Source organism: Notolabrus celidotus, chromosome 14, assembly GCF_009762535.1.
Source record: "Notolabrus celidotus isolate fNotCel1 chromosome 14, fNotCel1.pri, whole genome shotgun sequence".
Taxonomy (NCBI): domain Eukaryota; kingdom Metazoa; phylum Chordata; class Actinopteri; order Labriformes; family Labridae; genus Notolabrus; species Notolabrus celidotus.
The window spans coordinates 18,367,496-18,389,036 of record NC_048285.1 but is presented as its reverse complement, the minus strand read 5'-3'; the positions used below and the strand labels follow the sequence as shown (position 1 = coordinate 18,389,036).

General features: G+C 40.8%; 1 protein-coding gene across 2 annotated transcripts; it reads left to right on the top strand.

Annotated features, from left to right (window-relative positions):
- Positions 1-722: 722 nt before the first annotated feature.
- On the top strand, positions 723-18,289 carry mnta (MAX network transcriptional repressor a). Of its 2 annotated transcripts, XM_034700298.1 has the most exons (6): positions 723-974; positions 6,596-7,184; positions 7,567-7,608; positions 7,921-8,032; positions 14,526-14,718; positions 15,530-18,289. In XM_034700298.1, the coding sequence occupies exons 1-6, from the start codon at positions 902-904 to the stop codon at positions 16,339-16,341; spliced, it is 1,821 nt and encodes a 606-aa protein (XP_034556189.1). In that variant the 5' UTR covers positions 723-901; the 3' UTR covers positions 16,342-18,289. The 2 variants fall into 2 exon arrangements, with proteins under 2 accessions (XP_034556189.1, XP_034556190.1); XM_034700299.1 differs by lacking the exon at positions 7,567-7,608.
- Positions 18,290-21,541: the final 3,252 nt, after the last annotated feature.

Here is a 21,541-nt window from a genome sequence, read left to right as displayed (position 1 = left end):
GGTTAAAAAAAAACATCCCCATTCAACATTTGTGGCCATTTTTGTCATTCAGTTCTATTTAGGTCAATTTATGCACTGATCCTCTGATTATTATTCATTTCAGTAAGGCAGCTTCCAGATTCCTTTGCTGGTTCTTTTGTTTTTTCTTAGCTAATTATATATATTTTTGAGAAAAGAGAAAGCTGAGATGAGAGTTGGCCATCATTGTTACTTGGTTGCACTAATAAAGTGCTGTACATCTGTGGTTGCATTATTCTATAATCAATGTGCCATACTTTTAAGCATGTAAGAGATGACTTCATGGATAGCCATAGACTGCATGTCTTTCAATGTAGAATTCCACTGAGACGAACATATTAGACTATTTAGGAACTCAATTTAGACTGTCACACCAGCTTGATCATCACTGAAAATGTCCTTGAAATGTCCTGGAAAATGATCTCTGGAGAAGAGTGGGAACCCTGGTAATGATACATTTTAATTCTTAGTATTAAAGGGAAAAATGACAGCAGTAAGATGAGTATAGCACCAGTTTTATAACACTAGCGGACGTGACTCAGCTCATAAGAGCTTTGTAACACACTTATTAATCCAATCCGTGTCTTTCTCCGTGTTTTGTTGTCCCCTCGCTGCTGTGCATGAGAGGCAGTGTTTCTGTCTGTGGGCGGTTACAAACGGTGCGTGATTCACAAACCTTATTTGTTCCCACTACTTTGAGCGCCATCTTGTTTGTAACTCTCCTACGTAAGTGGTAGAGTTTCTACTGAGGGGGTATCCGATTACCCTTTTTCCAGCTTTATACTGGGAACCTCTCCCTGTAGTACTCGGGCGCTATAGCGTTTTGCATTATCGCCTGTCTCTTGAATAAAAGAAACCTCAGTTTTTTCCAACTGGAATAGAAATGAGCATCGAAACGCTTCTGGAAGCAGCCAAGTTTTTGGAATTGCAAGCCCAGCAACAACAGAAAGCACGTGGTAAGTTGGTGTTTTATTAAAAAATAGAGCTGATGTTTTTCGAACGTTGGTAAATGTTAAATATCAACTGTTAAATACTTAAAATTGGAGTCAAATGTTACAATGACAACTTAATTCAACTGTGAGAGATACCTTGTGAAAGGTTTTTTTCCACAGCGTCATTCGTGGTGTTAAAAAACAGGATGAGAATAACCGGTTTGTCGCTTTTAAAATACAACGTTGAGAGGAATTTGTGAAAGCCATTTTGCAACAATTTAGTTTTACTTTCATATTCGTTTTTATGTCCATCCGCATTGGAGGATAGTATCTACTTTACCTTTTTATATCCTGCTACAATGTATCTTTATCTCAACCTAAATCACAGCTGTCCACAATAGCTGATAAACACACACACAGCTCTGCAGCAGTGTCGGGGGTTTCTGCATTGAAACCTGCTGCATAGACACTGTTGTTACAGACTGCATGTAGTCATCGTGGTTAAGGGTTAACGTGGATCCTTTCTGTTTCTGATTTTTGCTTAAAAGTTTATTCACGACTGAAAACCCACACTGCTACTAAAAATGTAAGGGCAAAAACCTCAAACATGGGGGGGATACAGGGCGGTGGCGCAGGGTATGCCAAGCTCGTTTTACATAATGACCTGACATCGTCCGTGGGGGATCCATTTACAGGCTCCCACTATATTAGATGTGCTCTTAAATGATTCTGAAGAAATACAACATGCTCTTGTACTAAAACGCCATGTTCCTACATGTCAAAGTCTGCTTGATTTTGTCTTTAATTTAAAAAAAAAAAAAAACCCTCGCCTCTCAGAAGCTCGTGAAGAGCTTTGAATGTCTGTCGATGACGTGTACCAATCAACCACGCCTCCGTTTCTTAGCAGAGGATGGGGGTCTGGTCCCGCCCCTTTCACCACGTGCGTGCAGGGCAACCCCTCCCAGAGATCGTTTTTGAAGAAGATGAGTTACTACTGCATGCAGTCCGAGGAACATCTGCAAAATTAGTGTGCTAAATTTCGTAGTACAATTTTGCAGTTTTCTTTTTTTTTTCAATTTTCTTTTTATTTAAAGCTGCTGTGAGCAACTTTTGATTTATATCAATTTTTGCGCCCCATTGTGGACAAAGTTATACCTCTTATCTCTTGTTCTGCACATGCAAAAGTAGTATTTTTTATTTTTTTTGTAACATTCTTTTTATTGATTTTCGCATTGAAGACAACAGCTCAGGACATCTTATCATACTTTTTGCATAGTTTGTCTAATAGTCACATCCAGCATTCATCAATCCAGCATAGTACAGTTGTAATAGACAGTTGTATTGAACATTAGTAGAACAATCCTCAAGCATATTCATTATAAATTGCACTTCATATTTAGAAGATTCAGAGGTTTCTCACATTTTATTTTAAAAAGATGAACTCTCCTCGAATACAGTATCCCAACTTCTCCAAAGTGACAACATCAGATATCAGAGGCTTTCACAATATAATAGATGGAGATTCATCAAAATTAGTATTTTCAACAAAAACCTCACCCTGCTGTCTTTAAACAGCCAGATTTATCACTCAATGTGATTATTTGCCATGAAAACAGACAAAAAAGGATGTTTCTGAAGCCAAATGTCAATCATGTGGTCTGACACCTACCCCCTCTGAGTGGTTTAAGGCATTAAAAATGACAACAGAGAAGATATCAGTGTTTTTGTTTATGGTTTTGTTTGCTTTTGAAGGTCACAAAGAGGCATCAGTGTTGGTTTCAGTCTGTTTCTCAGCTGTTTCTCCTCATAGTGCCTTTAAGTTCAAGATAGATTTATAAAGCACATTCTCAAATGAGCACTTTTTTTCACAAGAAAAAACAAAAACAAAGAGGACAGACAAAATAACAACAAACAAAGAAAACATAACAGTCCATGTGTAGCAGTGAAATAAGGAAGTTACAGTACAGCTGTAGATTTACCTGAAATCTGTTCTATGGGGGTTAATGAACTCAATCCATCCTTTCCAACAGTTATCAAAAGCAACACTTTTGAGCCTCAGAGTAAACATTAGTTTTTCCATTACAAAAATGTCATGCATCACATTAAACCAATCTACTAATGCAGGTGAATCTTGACATAAACACTTTTTTGTTATGGCTTTTCTGCTGGCTACCAGCATTACTCTAAACATGTACACTCTGGAAAAGCCGAGAAGTTGAGGTGGCATCTTACCTAGATACAATACCTGAAAACATAAATCCATCTTGATTTTTAGAACTTGTTCCAGGCTATCTCTGATTGACTTCCAGTAATTTTCAATCTCTGAACAATCCCAAAACACATGAAAGTGGTTTGCTCTCTGAGTCCCACACCCTCTCCAACATGCTGTCTGCCCCTCTGAATGTTTTTGTACAGGTGTTATAAAAAACCTAACCAAGTTCTTCCAATTGTACTCTCTCCATGACAGGGAGTTAGTTGACTTCCATTGCTTGGCATTTAAATCCTCCCACTTCTCCATCGAGTTTGCAAAGTTACCCTCACGTTCCCATTTCTCCTTTATGTAGGATGTACTCGCTACTCTTAACTCCTGGAGGCCTTTGTATAGCTTAGAGATAGTTTTGAAACTTGGCTGGGATTTGTAAGCTGAAATGAAAATTCTTGATATACTAGATCCAGATCTAGAGTTTTCCAAACTTTCTCAATCTTGCAGTTTTTCACAAACCCCAGTCCTTATCATTTATATTTGTCTACATTTGTGTCAGGTTTTATTCTATGACTTGGCATTCAACAGAATATGTTTAATTATAACCTTTTAATAAATGACAATTTATTTACCTTAGTATAAAACACATTTCCTGAATTTGTGAATTGATTTTTGAGTATGGAGATTCATGGAGAGCAAAGCTGTAAGATCCAGGAACCTTGAACTGTCCTAGAACCATGACCGATAATCACCTTTCACTCATGGACTGTAATCTGTAATCACTGCCAATTCAACATGTGGCTTTAAGCCAATCCGTCTACCTTGGTCTTGGTAACGTTTTATAACATGTTGTCTTCAATTTATCAAATCCCCAATAGTAAATGCAAGCACCAAGAGGATGATTTTGTTAAAAGCTTATGAATCCGTCCTAGAAAATAAAGCTTTGGATACTCTTACTAGTCTGAAAATAATTTTGAAGCTACACATTTGACTCTCAGTAGCTCTGATTTCAAGCATTAAGGGCTAAGCTATCTTTCTACATCTGGAAAAGACCTAACTTAGCTCAAGACACAATTCTCTTTATGGATTTCCCTCAGAGACAATCCAGACCTGTTGCAGAAGACAAGCTGACCATGTACATTATAACTGATTAATGTGCTTGTACACCAAATGTCTAACAATTTCTCCATGATTTTACAAACTCTCAGTATGCTTTTGTTCTTAGTCTTTATCATGAAGATATTTGTAATTTTCAGTTCAGCTCAGAATAAGAGCTCAGAGTGAGAGCTCCTGTTTCGCTCCTCTTTCAGCTCCTCATGCCATGCTGCATTGAGAGAGCTGAGTCCTTCCCCCTCCTCCCCTCCTTCCCTCCCTCCCTCCCTCCCTCCCTCACTGCTACTGTAGAGCAGGTCACTGTGTGCAGAAAAGTAGGCCAGTGTTTCTGTGTGCTACTGCAGTTATATAATGTCTATAGAAAACCCTCTTGTTTTTATAGGTGTTTCATAGGTTTTCACTTGATAAGAGAACCTGCTCAGCATCGGGTGCGTCAGAACCACAACAACAAATTCATAATCTGTCATTGTGAGACATTTAGCACAAAAGCTGCACAGCACAGCAACCAGAACATCTTGTTCTTTTCTACTTGTTTTGACTTTAAGCAGCCTTTTCGGTGCAATGTCGCAAATGTATGCAGCAGAAAGTGAAACTCCTGCATGTTAAGTATGATACTATTGAACTGACCTTACAGTAAGCTATTCAGAGCTAGAGAGTGTTTTCTTCATCTTTCATGATTATAGTAAGGGTAGAATATGCTCACCAAGAGTGCCAAGGAAGTAACTTGCTAAGTGTTCTGCTTCTGGTGGATTAAGATGAGATAAGTCTCATACGAAATGATGGGACTGAATCTTATCCTGTCTTGATGTTGAGGCTTTGTAAGTAATCAAAACAATGAGTACAGTCTAGACCTGCCCTTCTTTTAAAGTGTCTTGAGATAACATTTGTTGTGACTGGTGCTATATAAAGATTGATTGATTGATTGATTGATTGTTTGTTTGTTTGTGTGTGAGTGTGTGTGTGTACAAAAGCTGTGTAGTTAAGTTCCTGACCTTTGAACTCTTTGGCAGCTCGACAAATACAGTTGTGGCAGATTATTAGTGGGGATTTATTTATTGTGTTGCAACTTTTCAAGTGTTGATTTTCATACAAAAAGCCTCATTTCGATATAGAGGGAAAAATATGAAAAAGTCAAATGCTCCCCTTAACTCAAATAACAAATAAGAAATACACCATTGTACATATACCAAAAAGTACAGCTATATTCTAAACATTATTTTATTATCATTTTTAACATTATTGCAGTTTCAGTTGCTTTATGATGAACTCCGTGACATGAACAAGCAACAGACATGTGAACAGTGTACCGTGACCCTAGAACACCTCATAACCACAACAACAAGTATTAACTCTGAACATCACTACTGCCATAATAAGCAGTCAGCATCCAGACACAACAGGGAGTGTGTGTGTGTGTGTGTGTGTGTGTGTGTGTGTGTGTGTGTGTGTGTGTGTGTGTGTGTGTGTGTGTGTGTGTGTGTGTGTGTGTGTGTGTGTGTGTGTGTGTGTGTGTGTATGTGTATGTGTATGTGGGGGGGTCTTGAATGTGAAGGGATAGTATGACATGGCCAACTCACCATATTGGAACATTGATCTCCAATACTTACTATATACCCCCGAGATGTGTTTTTATTTAACTCTTTACATCACACACCTTGTTGTGTCCTCTACTTGATTCAAGATACCTCACACAAAAGTTACTCTCAGACACATTTTCAGACTTGTGATGAGGTTTACCTCATTGTTTGTATTTATTATTTTAGAGATCTAAAGTAGACGCTTCCAACTCCCATTATAAAACATGGGCAGAGGACTGTGGCTGTGGTATTATCACAGTTTTCTAGCCATTTGTCCACGTTACATTTTGGTAATGGTTGTGGTCAGTAAGGGATTAAAATCACCTTTCCTTATCGTTTTTATCATTTATTAGGCATTACTGCAATTTTGATAAACAGAAATCTGTTGTGAGTAGCTGATATCCAGTTACACGAGTTCTGGATAATGAAGTCTGACTCTACTTTTTCTGTTTGGACACTTTTCGCTTTCAATTTTGAGGTGTTAACCTTTAACTGTGTGAAATAAGACACAACTCTTATTGATGTTTTGTTAGTTGGTATTAATCGCAGAAGAACAGCCTTTTTTTTTTTACCTTTTACAGACTCTCATTATTATTATTATTATCATCATCATCAACGCCAGGCTTCTGTCATCAATTATTGTTTTGTACTTCAACCAATGTGTTGTTCTACGGTGTGGTTTTGTGTTTAATAGTATCTGAAGTGTGTATGAAAAGACTTAGTCCTGTTAACCTGCCTTGTTTCTTCCACAGAGGATGAGCTGAGGGAGAAGCAGCGTCTGGAGCAGCTGGCAGAGCTGAGCCGCTCTGACGTAAACCATAACACAACAATCCACACCAACAATGTTTTTAAAGCTGTCGAGCTACGCACCGAGTGCCGCCCCACGCCAATCCCGCCCTCTCTGCCCCCCCCCTCCATGCCCATCACAGTCATCCCCATCCCTGTGGTCACCCCCAACCTTACAGGCTCTCCCACCTTCCCCATCGCCACACTCTCCCCTCCGGCCGCTCCACCACCCGCTGCCACCCTGCCACGTTCTCCACAACCCAAACCCGACCACCCGCCCTCTGTGCTGTCCACCAACCACAAGCCGTTGATACAGAACCACCACCATCAGCCGCAGATCATTGCCCCAACCAACAACACTAAACTACAGCAGCAGACACACCCGCAGCTGGTTCAGCGCTACCAGGGCTCCATCGTCTCGCCCCCTCAGCAACAAACCTTACTGCCCCAGCCCAGTCCTGTGCTCCAGCAAGCTCCTCTACAGAATGGCCCCTCAGGTCGGGGGAGTCCTCCCGATGATGGTCGCCACTTGGACAACAAGAAGAGGCCTGGAGGGTGAGTCCAAACCATTTTGTAATTAAAGCAAAGCTGCAAAATACTATTGTTTTTGACTGATCTGTTCATTTTTGTCAACCAATACATCAACTAAAAGTCTAAGTATGTTTGAACTTTAGCCTCAATACATCACTAAAATATTAGTGTTGTTTATATTCTAATCAAGAACAAATAAGCACAATGTAATATTTATGAGGCTGTTACGATGTAGCCATTTAACTACCAAAATCATCTCTATAAATTGGACACACACAACAGAATGTTGTCTAAAATTATCTGCTAAAAAGCAAATAAACTCTTCTTTACATGGTTTTGATTAGCTTTGTCACATTGCCCTTTTTGACACTAAATTCTTACTGTGCTCTCATTTGTGCTATTACAGGGCAGGCACAAGAGAGGGGCATAACAAGCTTGAGAAAAACAGGTGGGTTCAGCCTGTCTGCTGCAGGGCCTCCTTACAGAGAGAGAGAGAGATATGAGGACATTAATATGGTTACTTCTGAATAGTATTGTGCTATTGACATTAAGTAGTGTTATGTTGTAACTATGGCCTCAGTTCCACATGTTTACTCTGAAACTAATGGATGCTTTTGTTTGTTAGTTACAGTTTAAATCCAAATTGAGCTTGCTCTCTTTTTTTCTTTTGCCAATAACGAAATGAAAAGAGTTATGCATTTGCAGAAAGAAAGCCATTTATATTTTCTAAAAGCCCTCCTCTATGTGTTGTGTCTGTTAGACGAGCACATTTAAAGGAGTGCTTTGAGACGCTGAAGAAGAACATCCCTAACATAGATGAGAAGAAGACGTCCAATCTGTGTGTGCTGAGAAGTGCGCTGAGATACATTCAGGTGAGCGAGTGGTCACTAAGCTTTGGCTTTGCCAGGTCTTGCTGCGAAACTTGTGAACTCTAAGAAGGGTTTGAAATGTAGTTGGTTGTCTCATCACCATTTATCAGGATGTTTCATAGAAATTAGAAATCTTGTGCTCGGACATCTTCACCCCCTTTTTTTTCAGGTTGTACAGATTTGGATTAATGCGGGTGTCAACTTTCTTAAAAAAAAGAGTTTACTTTGTTATTACAAAGTGTTTTGCTGTAAGTCCGACAAAGACTTATACCCATAAAAAAACACCATATATTGAGCCACACATTCACTGTATCCACAGCCAAACAAAATTACATGGCAACTGATGAGCCATTATTTCCAGTCGGCAAACTTTAGCCGTGCATTTGGTCATGCATCATGTGAACCTTGCTACAACTTGTTTGTACTGATGAATGGCATTCATGATTACTACTGAACAATAGTGGCACCATTCTTCTGTAGCCACGCTGCAATGTGAGCCACAGAGTACTCAAGGAGGGCCGTTTGAAAAAAAATGGACTGCAATAAGAGCACCGTAATGAAAACACAAACATGTTGTGATCCTCCTGTCTTTAGAAAACTGTACAGCTAGCTTGTACCATTTTGTAGAGGTGCTTTGATTAGTGTTAGGAATGTGTGCTATGTCCACAAGTGTCTTACCATGTGTTTGAGGCAGACACTCGCTGTTAGAGTGTGGTGGTTGTAAACAGCTGGTGCAAAGGTCCACCGCTGGCCTAGTTTAACCGCTCAGACTGTGACTGCGCTGTTGAGCCTGTCACAGTGGGTCCTTTTTCTCCTATAGATAGATACTGTAGGGTGGCAGCTTTAAACATGAGAGTTCTCCCATTGGACTATCCTTCCCTCTAAAATATTATTGGCATATTTTTGTCTATGTTCCAGTTCCCTAGTAGTACGTTTTTTATGTGTCATAGCATGGCTGGGGTTTGTCACGCCCACCTAAGTTGGCTCTAATTTGATCATGTTATGTACTTGTTTGGTTTCGCTACACGTTATTTCCCTGTGCTAAAACTCCCAGTCTACATTGATACTCCTGCTTGTTTGTTTTTCTCCCAGTGTTGAAGAGCCTGTTGTTCATATCTTTTTTGATCTAGTTGTGTCGAAGGTATTTCTCCTGTAAATGCTTCAGAGCACTGCATGCTGCTGACTCCATGCTCTGAGTAGCAGCAGTATTGTTGTTCCTCAGTGCGCGTGGATACCGAGGAAAACTAGGACAGCGTGGGTGCAGAGCTCGTCACCCAATCTCCCTCCCTCTGCCCCCACTCTGTGTGATTAAGCAACACGGTGTTCAGCATGTTGCCGACTGGCTGACTGACCTGCCTCTCAACAGCTGAGCTAGCCCAGAGATATTGAAAGCAAATAGAAGTGGAGACAAAAAACACAACACTGGATCCAACTTTCTGACGAAATGTAAAGTTTAAACCCTCATTTAGCTGAGTGAGTAAATGAGGTGAAGTGTATCCATAACTGTTCTTCTGTTGTAGGTCAGATGAGTTAAGCTGTTCCTGTAAATGTACTCTTACGTGCCTCTTTGTTATAGGAACACTTCTTTATTGGCCCAAGTGATTGTTTTGTTTTTCGAGGGGTGGAGCAAAAGAGGGGAACTTAAGGTAATAGGAAGCCCAAGCAGAACGAAAAAAACACGTGCACACACTGTCATCTTGACATGGGTGGTGCAGACGCGTGTCCAGCATACACCTCTCTCTGAATGCTGCCTCCCCCCTCTCTTCCCCTCTGTCCTTTCCCTCTTCGGGGCTGGTAGCAGTAAGGCAGCCTGCACACAGTGACGCTTAGCTTAGGAGTGGGTCAAATAAGAGGAATTAGGCTAAGCATCACATTTTATTTGATGTAATGTGACTGTTATATAATGTGTCAATTGAGAAGTGGCTGGATTTTTTTGTACCAGTTTTCACAGAAAGTCACAGCAGACCTCTCTGTAGTTAAAGTTCCACCTCTCATTTCACTTAAGTTTGAAATGATGCCGTTAATGTGACCAAAAATAAGAAATCCAAATGCTCTCCCACAATTGAGAGGTGTTTAGGTTTTAACTTGAAATGCTCTGTTTCGAAAGGATCTCCCTGGAGCCTGTAGTGTTGCTGTGAAAGCTTAAGCTGTAAAATAAGCCTCGATGCATCAGAGCTCCTCCTCCCAGCTCCCCTCTCCCTCCTTCTCTCTCTCCCTCCCTCTCTGAGCTTTTAAGGCCACATGAGCAGCAAGCACATGGCTAGCCTGAGCCGCGTGACGTCATCCCCCGTGCTGGGCCTCCGCCCAGTACTGCAACAGGCAGGACTTGCCGTACCACCAGGCTTAGCTGCCAGCAGCAGGGAGGGAACATGGTGCGGTAAACACAAGGCTTGGTTTACTCCTCTCGCGCTTCATTTACCCCTCAGAGCCAACTGAACTTGTTTCTCTACTGAAGGTGCTCTAATGCCCGTCTGAAACCTGTCGGGTATGACTTGAGTTGAGAAGTCGAGGAATGTGGATATGTTTAAATCTTCAAGCACTGTTAATATATGAAATCACATTGTGCTTTTATTGTCATGTTTCTCAGAAGCACTACCTTTGAACAAAGTAGTGCTGATTGCTTTGACATTTTTCCTTCACATTTGAACATTAGAGATAATCAGCCTGTCTTTGCAGCAGATTTCTGCTTTTAATGTTTTACGGTTTATTTTAGATCTTTGGTAACATTTTTGTGAAGTCTGTGTCACTCTCCTCCTTTATGGTTTGATGTGAGAGTCAAACACTTACACCTGATGACTGCTACATTTTCTAGAGTAATAAATATTTTACGACTACAAGACAACTACATATAAAAGTAGAGTCCATGTTCAGTAACTCAGTGTGGACTATCAGCTAGTCTTTTGTCACTATAAGGTAATTAGGTCAGTGGTCACCAGCTCATAGAAACGTTGTAAAAAGTAGGATTCACATTTTTACAAAGACAAGCCTTATATTGTTGAAGTGAGGCACCACGTGAGGTGCACAGTTCCAGCTCGAAGGCACTGTGAGACAAGGGTTTATGGTTACCACACTGTCACAAGACCTCTGTAAAGAAGCCTGATCAGTCAGCCAAGCCAAGCAGCATGTCTGCAACGTGGCTTCCTGCGCTCCTGGCCCTTTAAGAAACCCAGCCTTGTGCCGTCTGCTGCAGAAGTGAGTCAGTGAATACAGCTTGTATTGCTCTCTTTCAATCCCCTGCTATCTGCCGCCCCCCCCCCCCTTCCGTTCTCTGTGGGGCCATGTGCTCGGCACTCGCATTGCTTGTGACAGCGCTTGAGCAGTGTTTACCTTCCACACACACACGTACACACAATGCAGCCGAGCCCTGTACAGATCTAGATTTTCACATGCAAACAAGGCCCAGGCGGGGCCATGTGCAGAGAAACAAAAGGTACTTGGCACCTTGTGTCCTACCAACCTGCTAACATGATTAACAGGCAGATGAAATCATGTGGGATCTATCTGCAATGTACTCGACAATCAGGTTTTACCGAGTTAATCTCAGACTAGCTGTTTATAAAGAGACGAGCCCCATCCACCATTAGAGTTCAGTGGGTCTCTGTGTTTGTGGAGCATTTTCCATCTCCATGAGTCATAGTTTGTGGCATGCACAGTTGTGGCGCCACTCACGTAAGGCTTCTGGCTAAAACAAGAGGACGAAAAGTAGACGGCCACGAATCACATATTTTCTACACTCTTTATTCTTTTTAGTTTTGCCCATCTGACAATCCTTTTAAGTTATGTGATTAATGTGTGTGTGTTTGTGTGTGTGTGTGAGTGGGTGTATCTGTGTGTATGTGCATGTGTATGTGTATGTGTACGTGTGTGAGCGTCTGTGAGTGGAGAGAGAGAAAATCAGTTCTCCATACATGTGGAAAACCTTCCTCATAATTACTCCCAGATTGAGTTTCACAAGAAATCTTAACACATTGAAATGCTGTCAGAGCAAACTAGACAAAACATAAAGGGAACATTAAGGAGTGCGCGGTCTTTTGGGTCACAGAGAAAACCTTAAGACGGTTTCCAGCTGTTTCCATGACAACCAAAGACAGGGGCATTTCGGTACATCATGCAGGGAGACTGAGGATAACGTTAGCTTACTCAGACTGACTACGGCTCTTCAAATACAACTACTTCATTGTTTGAATTCTTGTGCTTTTTCCGAAGCACTCGACCACAGCATGGTGGGAGGTGTTTTCCTCTCTGTTTGTTTTTAACAGACGGTTATTTTCTAATTTTTGTCTTGATCCATATTTGGAAACAAGCATTTCAAACAGATCTAGACTGATCAATCTAACTGATCTCTTTGCAGATATTTGAGACTATGAAACTGCAGAGGAGTCTGTGTATTGCATTTTTTGTACATCAGACACAAAGCACCCAGGGTTTAAAGGTAGAGCCAGACTGAGTGATATGGATACCAATTTCAAAGGGTCTAATATCTTCAGTAAGGACTACAGCAGACCATACAGCGGTTTCTACGCTTTGAATAGACCTTTTCTATATGGATTGGCACTTTATGCAAATAAACTCTGACACTTCTGTCTTGGACAAATAACTGAAGTAGGTAAAATATAAGTTAGCTGCAGGTTGTGGGAAATAGGGTGAAACAAGACCCCAATGCTAACCCTGAGGTTGAACAGTGAAAATGTATACTGTGATAGCACTGTATCTATGATAGGCCCGAATCAGCCAGGTAATATTCACCAGCCAATGCGTCATTCCTGGTTTGAGATAAGTCAATTCAGCGAGAGTCAAGATGACACAATCCCTCTGAGTTTACCTCTCGGTCTCCAGGGATATGTGTCAAGAATATTTAATATAGAAACTATTTTGGCCATACTTCATTATCCTATTTTTTTTATCAGTGTTGGCCTTTACTCAAACTAGTTTTCTTTAATTTAATAACCAGATTAAAAACTCATTTATATGGATTTAATTGAGCTTAACTGTGTCGTTGTCACATCTTTCCTCTGCCAAACTCATACATGAGTAGGACTTCTTCTTCTGAGTTTGTATTTGTGTGTGAGGGAACTGAAATCACTCCCAAGTTGGATGGAGTCCAGGCGCAGACTGCTTGGCCCGTGCTTTTCTAATCCTGGATAAGGACCAGAGACAGGTGCCCAATTACACAAGGCCCGCCTTTTGTCCCCATTTGCTATTTATGTACAAGTTTGTACTGTAGTCCTACACGCACGGATCATACTTACAAAAGCCTCAATGTACAATATGGTCGAGCCTCTTAATTTGCACACAAGATGACACCCGCATGTACTTCAAACTCACACACACAATGATACATCTCATGTACATGAATACACAGTGGCATGAGCACTAACAGGAAGTCCACTCTTTATGATCCTGAGTCATCATGTTGCTGGTTCCAGATTCCACAGTGTCATTTCCCTAAAGCCTCGCCCAGAATGTCTGTGTTTATTAGTTTGCCCAAGATGAACTTGAAATATAATAAACTACACTCTGTATACAATTTCAAAACACTAATCCCATACAGCATAACCTCACCTGATCTTTACTGCCATTTATTGTGAGTGTTGATCTTTCTTATAGTTTAAATGCAAAAATCTTTCTTCTTATTCCCCATTTATTAGAGTTTTCAGAGATTTTTAAACTTTCCTCCTGTTGCTCCGCTCAGTTTGCTTGGTTATGTCTCCTGCCAGCTGACGGGTTAAGGGAAATTAGGTCACAGAGAGCTGCTGCCTGGAAGCACCTCCTATTTTCCATACTCATCTCCTCCACCTCCTCCTTCCCTCCTGCTCATGTGGCTTATTTTGCTCCCAGCACACAGGCTCTGGTTGCAAGTTTTTTTTTTAATCATTCATTGGATCATTTCCTATTTAATCAGCTGTAGAGACACTGTAATTAATGCAGGTTTTCTATTAAGATTTTAGGAAGTTATTTGTTATTTGAGCAGGTGGTATATTGATTTTCTGCAGGGGTTGGACAGGAATCCACTGATAGCAAATGAAGAATTAATATCATTGAAATGATTTGTTCATGTGAGAAAAAACTGTTTTGTACAAGGCCTTGTTAGTCATGTTTTTGTACAGTACAATGCCAGGCGAATAACCTTTAATTTGCCATTCATTTTACAAGATGTGTTCAGGAGGTTTAATTAAAGTTACTGAAACCAATTTTTTTTTTCTGATACAGAAAAGATTCCTGCTCCTTGAGGAACTTGTCTGGCCACTCGAGACTTTTGCAGCACTAGTTTCATTGATCTGTCATGAGCAGAGCAGAGTGTCATACTGAGCCAGACAGCAGCCTCACACAAAACACAAAGCACATGAGTTTTCCTGCTAATGTCTTGATCCGCGTTTGAAAAAACTGCTAACAATATGAGTGTTCATTGGCAAAAGCCAACATCATCAAGGAGTTATTAAAGGCAACTATTAATGAGGTTTTATTTTATTTTGAATGTCTTCTCATCTCCTTTCAGACGTTGAAGCGGAAAGAGAAGGAGTACGAGCACGACATGGAGCGTTTGGCCAGAGAGAAGATTGCCACCCAGCAGCGATTAGCAGAGCTGAAGAACGAGCTGAGCCAGTGGATGGATGTGATTGAGATTGACCGAGTGCTCCGTCAGACGGTCCAGCCAGAGGAGGACCAAGCTTCAACCTCCACTGCCTCAGGTAAGACTGACTTTCAGGGTGGAAGTCCTGGAGGTCTACAGGGATACAAGTATTAAGAATGTGTTGAAAGTAGGGCTTTCAGCGTTGAAGTTACCTGTAATGGGATCAAGGTCCAAAATCAACACGTCATTTTTTTAAATTCTGTGCTATTTGTACACTTTGGGAGCTACTTGATTACCATCCTGCTACCGCCATGACACCATGGTGCTTTTGAATGGCTCATGTAACTTTAAAGAAGACCCAGACGGCTAGACGACCAGGAGAATAAGCACTTAAAAGCTGTCTTCTAAGTCATGGTTTCAACCCTCACTGGTGTAGTATATTATCATTATAGTAAAATATATTTCATTGAATTAATTTGATTCCCAAATCAAGACACTGGTAATAGCTTCACATTAAAATGAACTTAAAACCTGTTTGGAAAATGCAAAAATAGTTTAAACATGATTAAAATGTGATTAACCACGATTAACTCCAAAACACTGGTTATTTATGCAAATTATAATCACTACAGGTTGAGCAGGACCCCCAGGAGGAGATGGCTGAAGGGTATAGTCTCTTAAGATCAGCCCAAGATAGAAACTAAAGTTTTTGCCATAATGTCAACAAGCAGAAAAGAAAAGGTGCTGGATTGATTTTATAAGAAGTGTATGATCAGGTTGTTCCCAGGGTTGCCTCAGGCATAGAGAAATAATCACCGTTGTTGTTGGGTTTGACCAACCAAAATCAAGTATATATCACAGCTTAGTAACTAGTAAGAAAGTTAGTTTATATTATCATGTAATAACTCAGAGTACATTCTCTGTTACAGAAGGTGAAGACGTCATGGACGATGACCTTGAAGATGATGCACCGCAGAGAGCACAGACTGCCTTACCCAACGTGCCTCAAACTATGAAACCAGAGATACACAAGACTGCAATGCCCATTCAGATCCCAACCCCAGCACCCAGCACCACCACCACCTCTACCTCCTTCATCACTCAACACATCTCTATCCAGCAGAAAGCTCCTCTTCACCAACCCATGCTCCAGCCACTGCCTGTGACTCCTCCACAGCCGGTGCCCAAGTTGGCAGTCACTCTGACACCCACAGCCACAACATCCACCATCCCTACCATCCCTACTCAAGCCCAGATCCCACCCCAGACTCAGATGGTAACAATGCCAAGCATTCACCCTACAGTGATCGCCCACGCTTCAGTGTCCCACCCCTCAGTCATCCAGGCTGTCAACCACGTCATCCAGGGAGGGGGTCCAAAACATATTGCTCACCTGGCTCCCTCCACCACAACTAGCTCTGTCCAGTTAGCCCCCGCCCACCAGCCCATTGGCCACATCACTGTGCATCCTGTGGCTCACCTGGGCCAGCATCTACCTGCCCTCTATCCCCAGTCGGTGGCTGTCACACAGCCAGCTGTAGTTGGTCACATTACCCATACCCTGAACCACACCCACCCTCAGATGAACGGCACTGCACCGAGCCAAACTACCACTGCCATCGTCAGCAAGCAGACCCAAATGGTGACCCACCATCCGCAGCTGGTGGGTCAGACAGTGCTCAACCCTGTGACAATGGTGACCATGCCCTCGTTCCCCATCAGCACTCTAAAGCTGGCCTGAAAATCACCCATGGGACCATCAGGCTGGATGGAGGAGACACCCCAAGACAGGGCAGAACCACAGGCCTCTGCCCAGGCCAGACCAGGCCACAGTGAGGGCAGGAGAGCTAAAAGGCACCTGGCTGATCAGAAACAGAGATCCACTATCATTCAAAGACGATACAGCTGATAAAAAGATGGGAACAAGACAAAACTTGGTCCTCTTTGGAACTAGTCGATCACAGCATCCAGAAATCTTGATCACGAAATTAAGATATGCCAGGCTGCATGTGGGTAATAGTCTTCATGTTGACCGTGTGTGATTGCTGCAGACAACAGAGCAGTGGTTGCTTTACATGACAGCACCCTGTGACAGTGCTTTTGTAGGTCCTAGCTGGTGGCTAGACTTCCCAATATCACTGTGGATTAACCAACAGTACATCATGTACTTGAGAGGCTACGTCAGGTTTGAGGGTTGTGACAGTGTAGATTCAGAGCGATTGACCCGCCATAACCAGCAGCACATTGGAAATGTGATTTAGAGGAGCTCCTCCTCTCCAGACAGGCACATGCAGCAAGGTATGAGTAAAATCACGGACCGACCTAAAGCTCCTGAACTGGAGCTGCAGTCCTTGTTAATGCTGCATACAACTCTAGCTCCCCCTGCTGGCTGTTGCGTTCAATGTGATACAGAAATCCCCTGATTGTGAAAAAACCTTAAGTTGATGTAAAATGCTAATTAACAATGGCCACTGAAAAGCAAAACAGGCACATTTGCCAGGGTTTAAATGGAACATTAATTTTTATTAATATGTTGTGTTTCCCCTGCAAGTTTACACTTTGCACAACCACAAGTTCAGTTTTTTCACAGCCCCAAATATATTTTGAATTATTTTTGCCAAATAGGATCCTTTTGCACATCTACATGCCCTCTAAACACAAATGCCTCAACATTGTCTGGTTTAAAAGCTCAATTATTTTTAGATACTGATTGAGATGAAATTCTGAATGTGATTGATTTAAAAGGTAAAATAAATGTGTTTCAATGCTGTCTTGCAGGAAAATGGTAGTGCGATGAGTGCTTGCATGCCGTAAATGCATTACTCTGAGATTGTTTATAAAGTAAGAGCCCATAGCAGTGCTGTCTGTCTGCAGCAAGTGGATGTCGGATTTATTGGTTGAGACCATGTCACCCTTCAATTTAGTATGAATCACTTTAATGTGCTTTTTTTTTCAAAACTTTATTTCTCCAAAGCTAGCACTGTGAACATTTCAGTTTAGTGTCACTGAGCAGCAGATCTGCATTTTAGCACTTGCTAAAACTGCAACATGTTGTGCTCTCCTAATATAATCTGAATGTACTGACCTGTGAAAGGATATGGAGTAGCACACTCATCTGATGTTAAGCCCTTCTGCTATTACTTTATTAAAGTATTATGTGTATGTTATGTGTAACATGTAAAGATGATTTTGTATTTTAAGATAATATGTTGCTTGTTTCATGTTGAGAATAACTTTTTTCTTCAGTGCAAATTTGATCATTTGATTTATTTTTCCTGGGACCATCTAAAGTGCTGTATAACAGCATGCCATGACAACACAAATCTCTCCCCCAAATTGCTATTAAAATTTGGCCTGTTCAGAACTTTTTTTAAAAACTCATTTATTGGAAAGATAACAGACCCTTGGTAACATTATGATGGTTTGTGAGTAATTCTGAATCATTTCATTTTGAAATAATATTGTAGCAAAACAAAATGTTTTTAGTTTTTTTTTAAAACAACCTTGGTTCGGATACTTGAAAAAGCAACAATATACTGATGTTTTCCCTATGGAGAAAGTTTAAGTTGTATATTGCCTGTAAATGTTGGGCTGCATTTAGATCTAACTGTATTATGTTTAAAGCTTGGGAAATTATGTAAAATGAAAACTTTATAAAAAGATACTTAATAAATTGTACTGTATATTAACTGATGGGTGAAACTCATTTCTTTCTTTATATTTTTGTACTAATAAAAAAACAATTTTTGAAGGGCTTATTGGAGCTGAAAGTGACAAATGACAAACCATGAAGTGATTAATTAAAATTGATAATTGAGTTTTAATCAAAGCCCTAGTTTTATTTGTATAACAAGGGAACTTGATGAACAACATCACATACACTCAATTGATAGATGAGCTACACCTAGCAAAATATGCTGCTACTACTATTTATAGGCACACCTTGTTAAAATTGCTTCTAATATGATTTTAATTCATAGGTAAAAATAACATTTTAAATGGTCATTTTTTATAGAATGTTTTAGCTAAATATTACTACAAGAAATTAAACTGTTAAAGTTATTGAAACAAGAAAAAAAGAAGAGGAAGATTTGATTCACAGCTGTAAAACCAAAACCGGCCCGCCAGAGGTTCATATCCGGCCCGCGGAACCACTTTGCAAAGTGAAGAAATTACAGAGAAGACATTAACTGGAATTTTTCAATGAAAGTAACTACTATTTCAGATTTGTCCTCTGGGGGGTCACATCAAATCATAGGAGTAAACCAAAACCTGAACAATGCTTTTTTTCTTAAAGTGAGAAGATAGATTACTTGCTATTTGCAAAATTCAGTTGAGATCAGGCGGCAACCTCTGGTCTATAAAATATGAGTCCAATGTGGAAATGCTAAAAACTGCAGTTCATTGAGGATCCGCTTGAGGCTGGCTCAAGACGATCTTTACAGTAGAAATAAACATGTTTACAGCCTGGTACAAAAGACGAGTGTAGTCTGGATAGCTAATTTCTCTATCGGCACACACTGTAGGGGTTGAGTTTTTTTCTAATGCAGCAATTTGAAAGATATTGAGATTATGAGTCTTCCAATGAGAGGCACAGCTGACTTGACTGACAGGCGGGAACACTGTAGTTGTTGGCTAGTCAGCCAGCCTCTTTACATCACAATAGCTTGACAGCAGTCGAGCAGCATATTTTATACAGTCTATGGTGCTGACTGAGTGAACCAGAAGCTGAAAAGCTTTTTTTTTTTCAGGACTTTTTTTCACAAAGTGATAAAATAAATGACTTGCTGTTTGCATAATCCGATTGAGATTCATAAAGATTTTTTTGGGCACTATAAGATGATCCACTAACTACTAACACTAGCACTACACCGCTGCATACAACACTGTCCAGCAAGCAAACTGCTCATGCTGGAACTGAGGAGTCCAAAATAGTCAACTTTACCTTCTTCATTATTATAATCGATCTGTTCTTTTGCAGTAAACATTAAATTCGGTGTCAGGTGAATGGATAACTTGTGTGTTTGGTGTGTTCGCAGCAGGTTTCAGTGCTTAAAGAGCAAAAGCCCACTGTGAGACTCATCATGGCAAAAAAGAGCATACAAACATATTATGTTATGATTTTGCTGGTCCGGCCCACTTCAGATCAATTTGGGCTGTGTGTGGCCCCTGAACTGACATGAGTTTGACACCCCTGGTCTAAACAATCAGCAAGCTTCCTTAGACACCTGTGAAGTAATGTAGTTAAACACATATTGCTTAAACATAAGAAAATAAGTGAATTAGAGTGCAAATGGGCCAACATAAGATGATCGAATAGAGTTTACTTACAACTTGTGTAACAGCAGCTTCTTTTGGCCTCAGACAAGATAGAGGTCAGATAAACTTAACCCCCAAAACAAGGATAGTCTTCAACAGCCATTAGCATGTCCTTAGCTTTAGGAAACACTAACTGATTTACACCATAATTACACATCAATATCTATGATCAATATGAGTAAGTGGGTAGTGATTCAACATTATTTTCTTGTATAAGGTGTAGAATTGTGTGTGGTATTTTAAAGTGCAGTGTTTAAGGTGTAGTTTTCTTAGGTTTAAAGATGGGCCCATGAAATGCTTTAAGCTTAGGCGTGCAAACCACAACCATGCTCAACATATGCGCACGTAAAGTTACACTGCTAAATAATTCAAACGTTTAAAAACAAATCAATAATAATCACCTTGGAGGTTACAAATGGACTTAACACTGTAGGTAGCCCATGCTGTATCATTCGACTATGATTATTATTGAATCCTATGTTATGAAGTGGCAACCTCCGGTCTCAAACTATGAAGCCGATGCAGAAGTGTTATAAACTGCAATTCATCAAGAAAACCACTAGAAACTGGCTGCCGGTTAGGGTTAGGATTAGGGTTATGGTTAGGATTAGGGTTAGGGTTAGGATTAGGGTTAGGGTTAGGATTAGGGTTAGGGTTAGGGTTAGGGTTAGGGTTAGGATTAGGGTTAGGGTTAGGATTAGGGTTAGGGTTAGGATTAGGGTTAGGATTAGGATTAGGGTTAGGGTTAGGATAAGGGTTAGGGTTAGGATTAGGATTAGGGTTAGGGTTAGGATTAGGGTTAGGGTTAGGATTAGGATTAGGGTTAGGGTTAGGATTAGGGTTAGGGTTAGGATTAGGGTTAGGGTTAGGATTAGGGTTAGGGTTAGGGTTAGGATTAGGATTAGGGTTAGGGTTAGGGTTAGGGTTAGGATTAGGGTTAGGGTTAGGGTTAGGATTAGGGTTAGGGTTAGGATTAGGGTTAGGGTTAGGGTTAGGATTAGGGTTAGGGTTAGGATTAGGGTTAGGGTTAGGGTTCGGTTTGGGGTTAGGGTTAGGGTTAGGGTTAGGATTAGGGTTAGGATTAGGGTTAGGATTAGGGTTAGGGTTAGGATTAGGGTTAGGGTTAGGGTTCGGTTTGGGGTTAGGGTTAGGGTTAGGGTTAGGATTAGGGTTAGGATTAGGGTTAGGGTTAGGGTTAGGGTTAGGGTTAGGATTAGGGTTGGGGTTAGGGTTAGGGGTGGGGTTAGGTTTAGGGTAAGGGTTAGGGTTAGGGTTAGGGTTAGGGTTAGGTTCTACTTGTTTTATGGTCGGTAGTAAGGGGGGGTAGGCCATTACTCCCTTTTTCAGGGTTGGGTATTTAACGGGGGTTATGAAGACTTCTTCTGTTCAAGGACATAGAGGTTGTATGGTGACTTTTTTATTAGGTTTTGGGGGAAATCTGAGGGGAGGTGGGGGGACTTAATCAGTGGAGGTATGAAACTTTTTTTTAGCTTTAGGACTTAAAGTGGGAGGGGCTTGTGGCCACTTTTTTTAACTTTTTTTCAGGTCGGAATGCAAAGGAGGGGAGCCATAACTTTCTTCAGGCTTGGTGTGTAGGTGACCTATTGCTTCTTCTGTCAAAA

Coding starts and splice junctions, on each gene's coding strand:
- mnta (XM_034700298.1), top strand. CDS start 902: ATGAGCATCGAAACGCTTCTGGAAGCAGCCAAGTTTTTGGAATTGCAA. Junction 975..6,595: donor GCAACAACAGAAAGCACGTG/GTAAGTTGGTGT, acceptor TTTCTTCCACAG/AGGATGAGCTGAGGGAGAAG. Junction 7,185..7,566: donor AACAAGAAGAGGCCTGGAGG/GTGAGTCCAAAC, acceptor GTGCTATTACAG/GGCAGGCACAAGAGAGGGGC.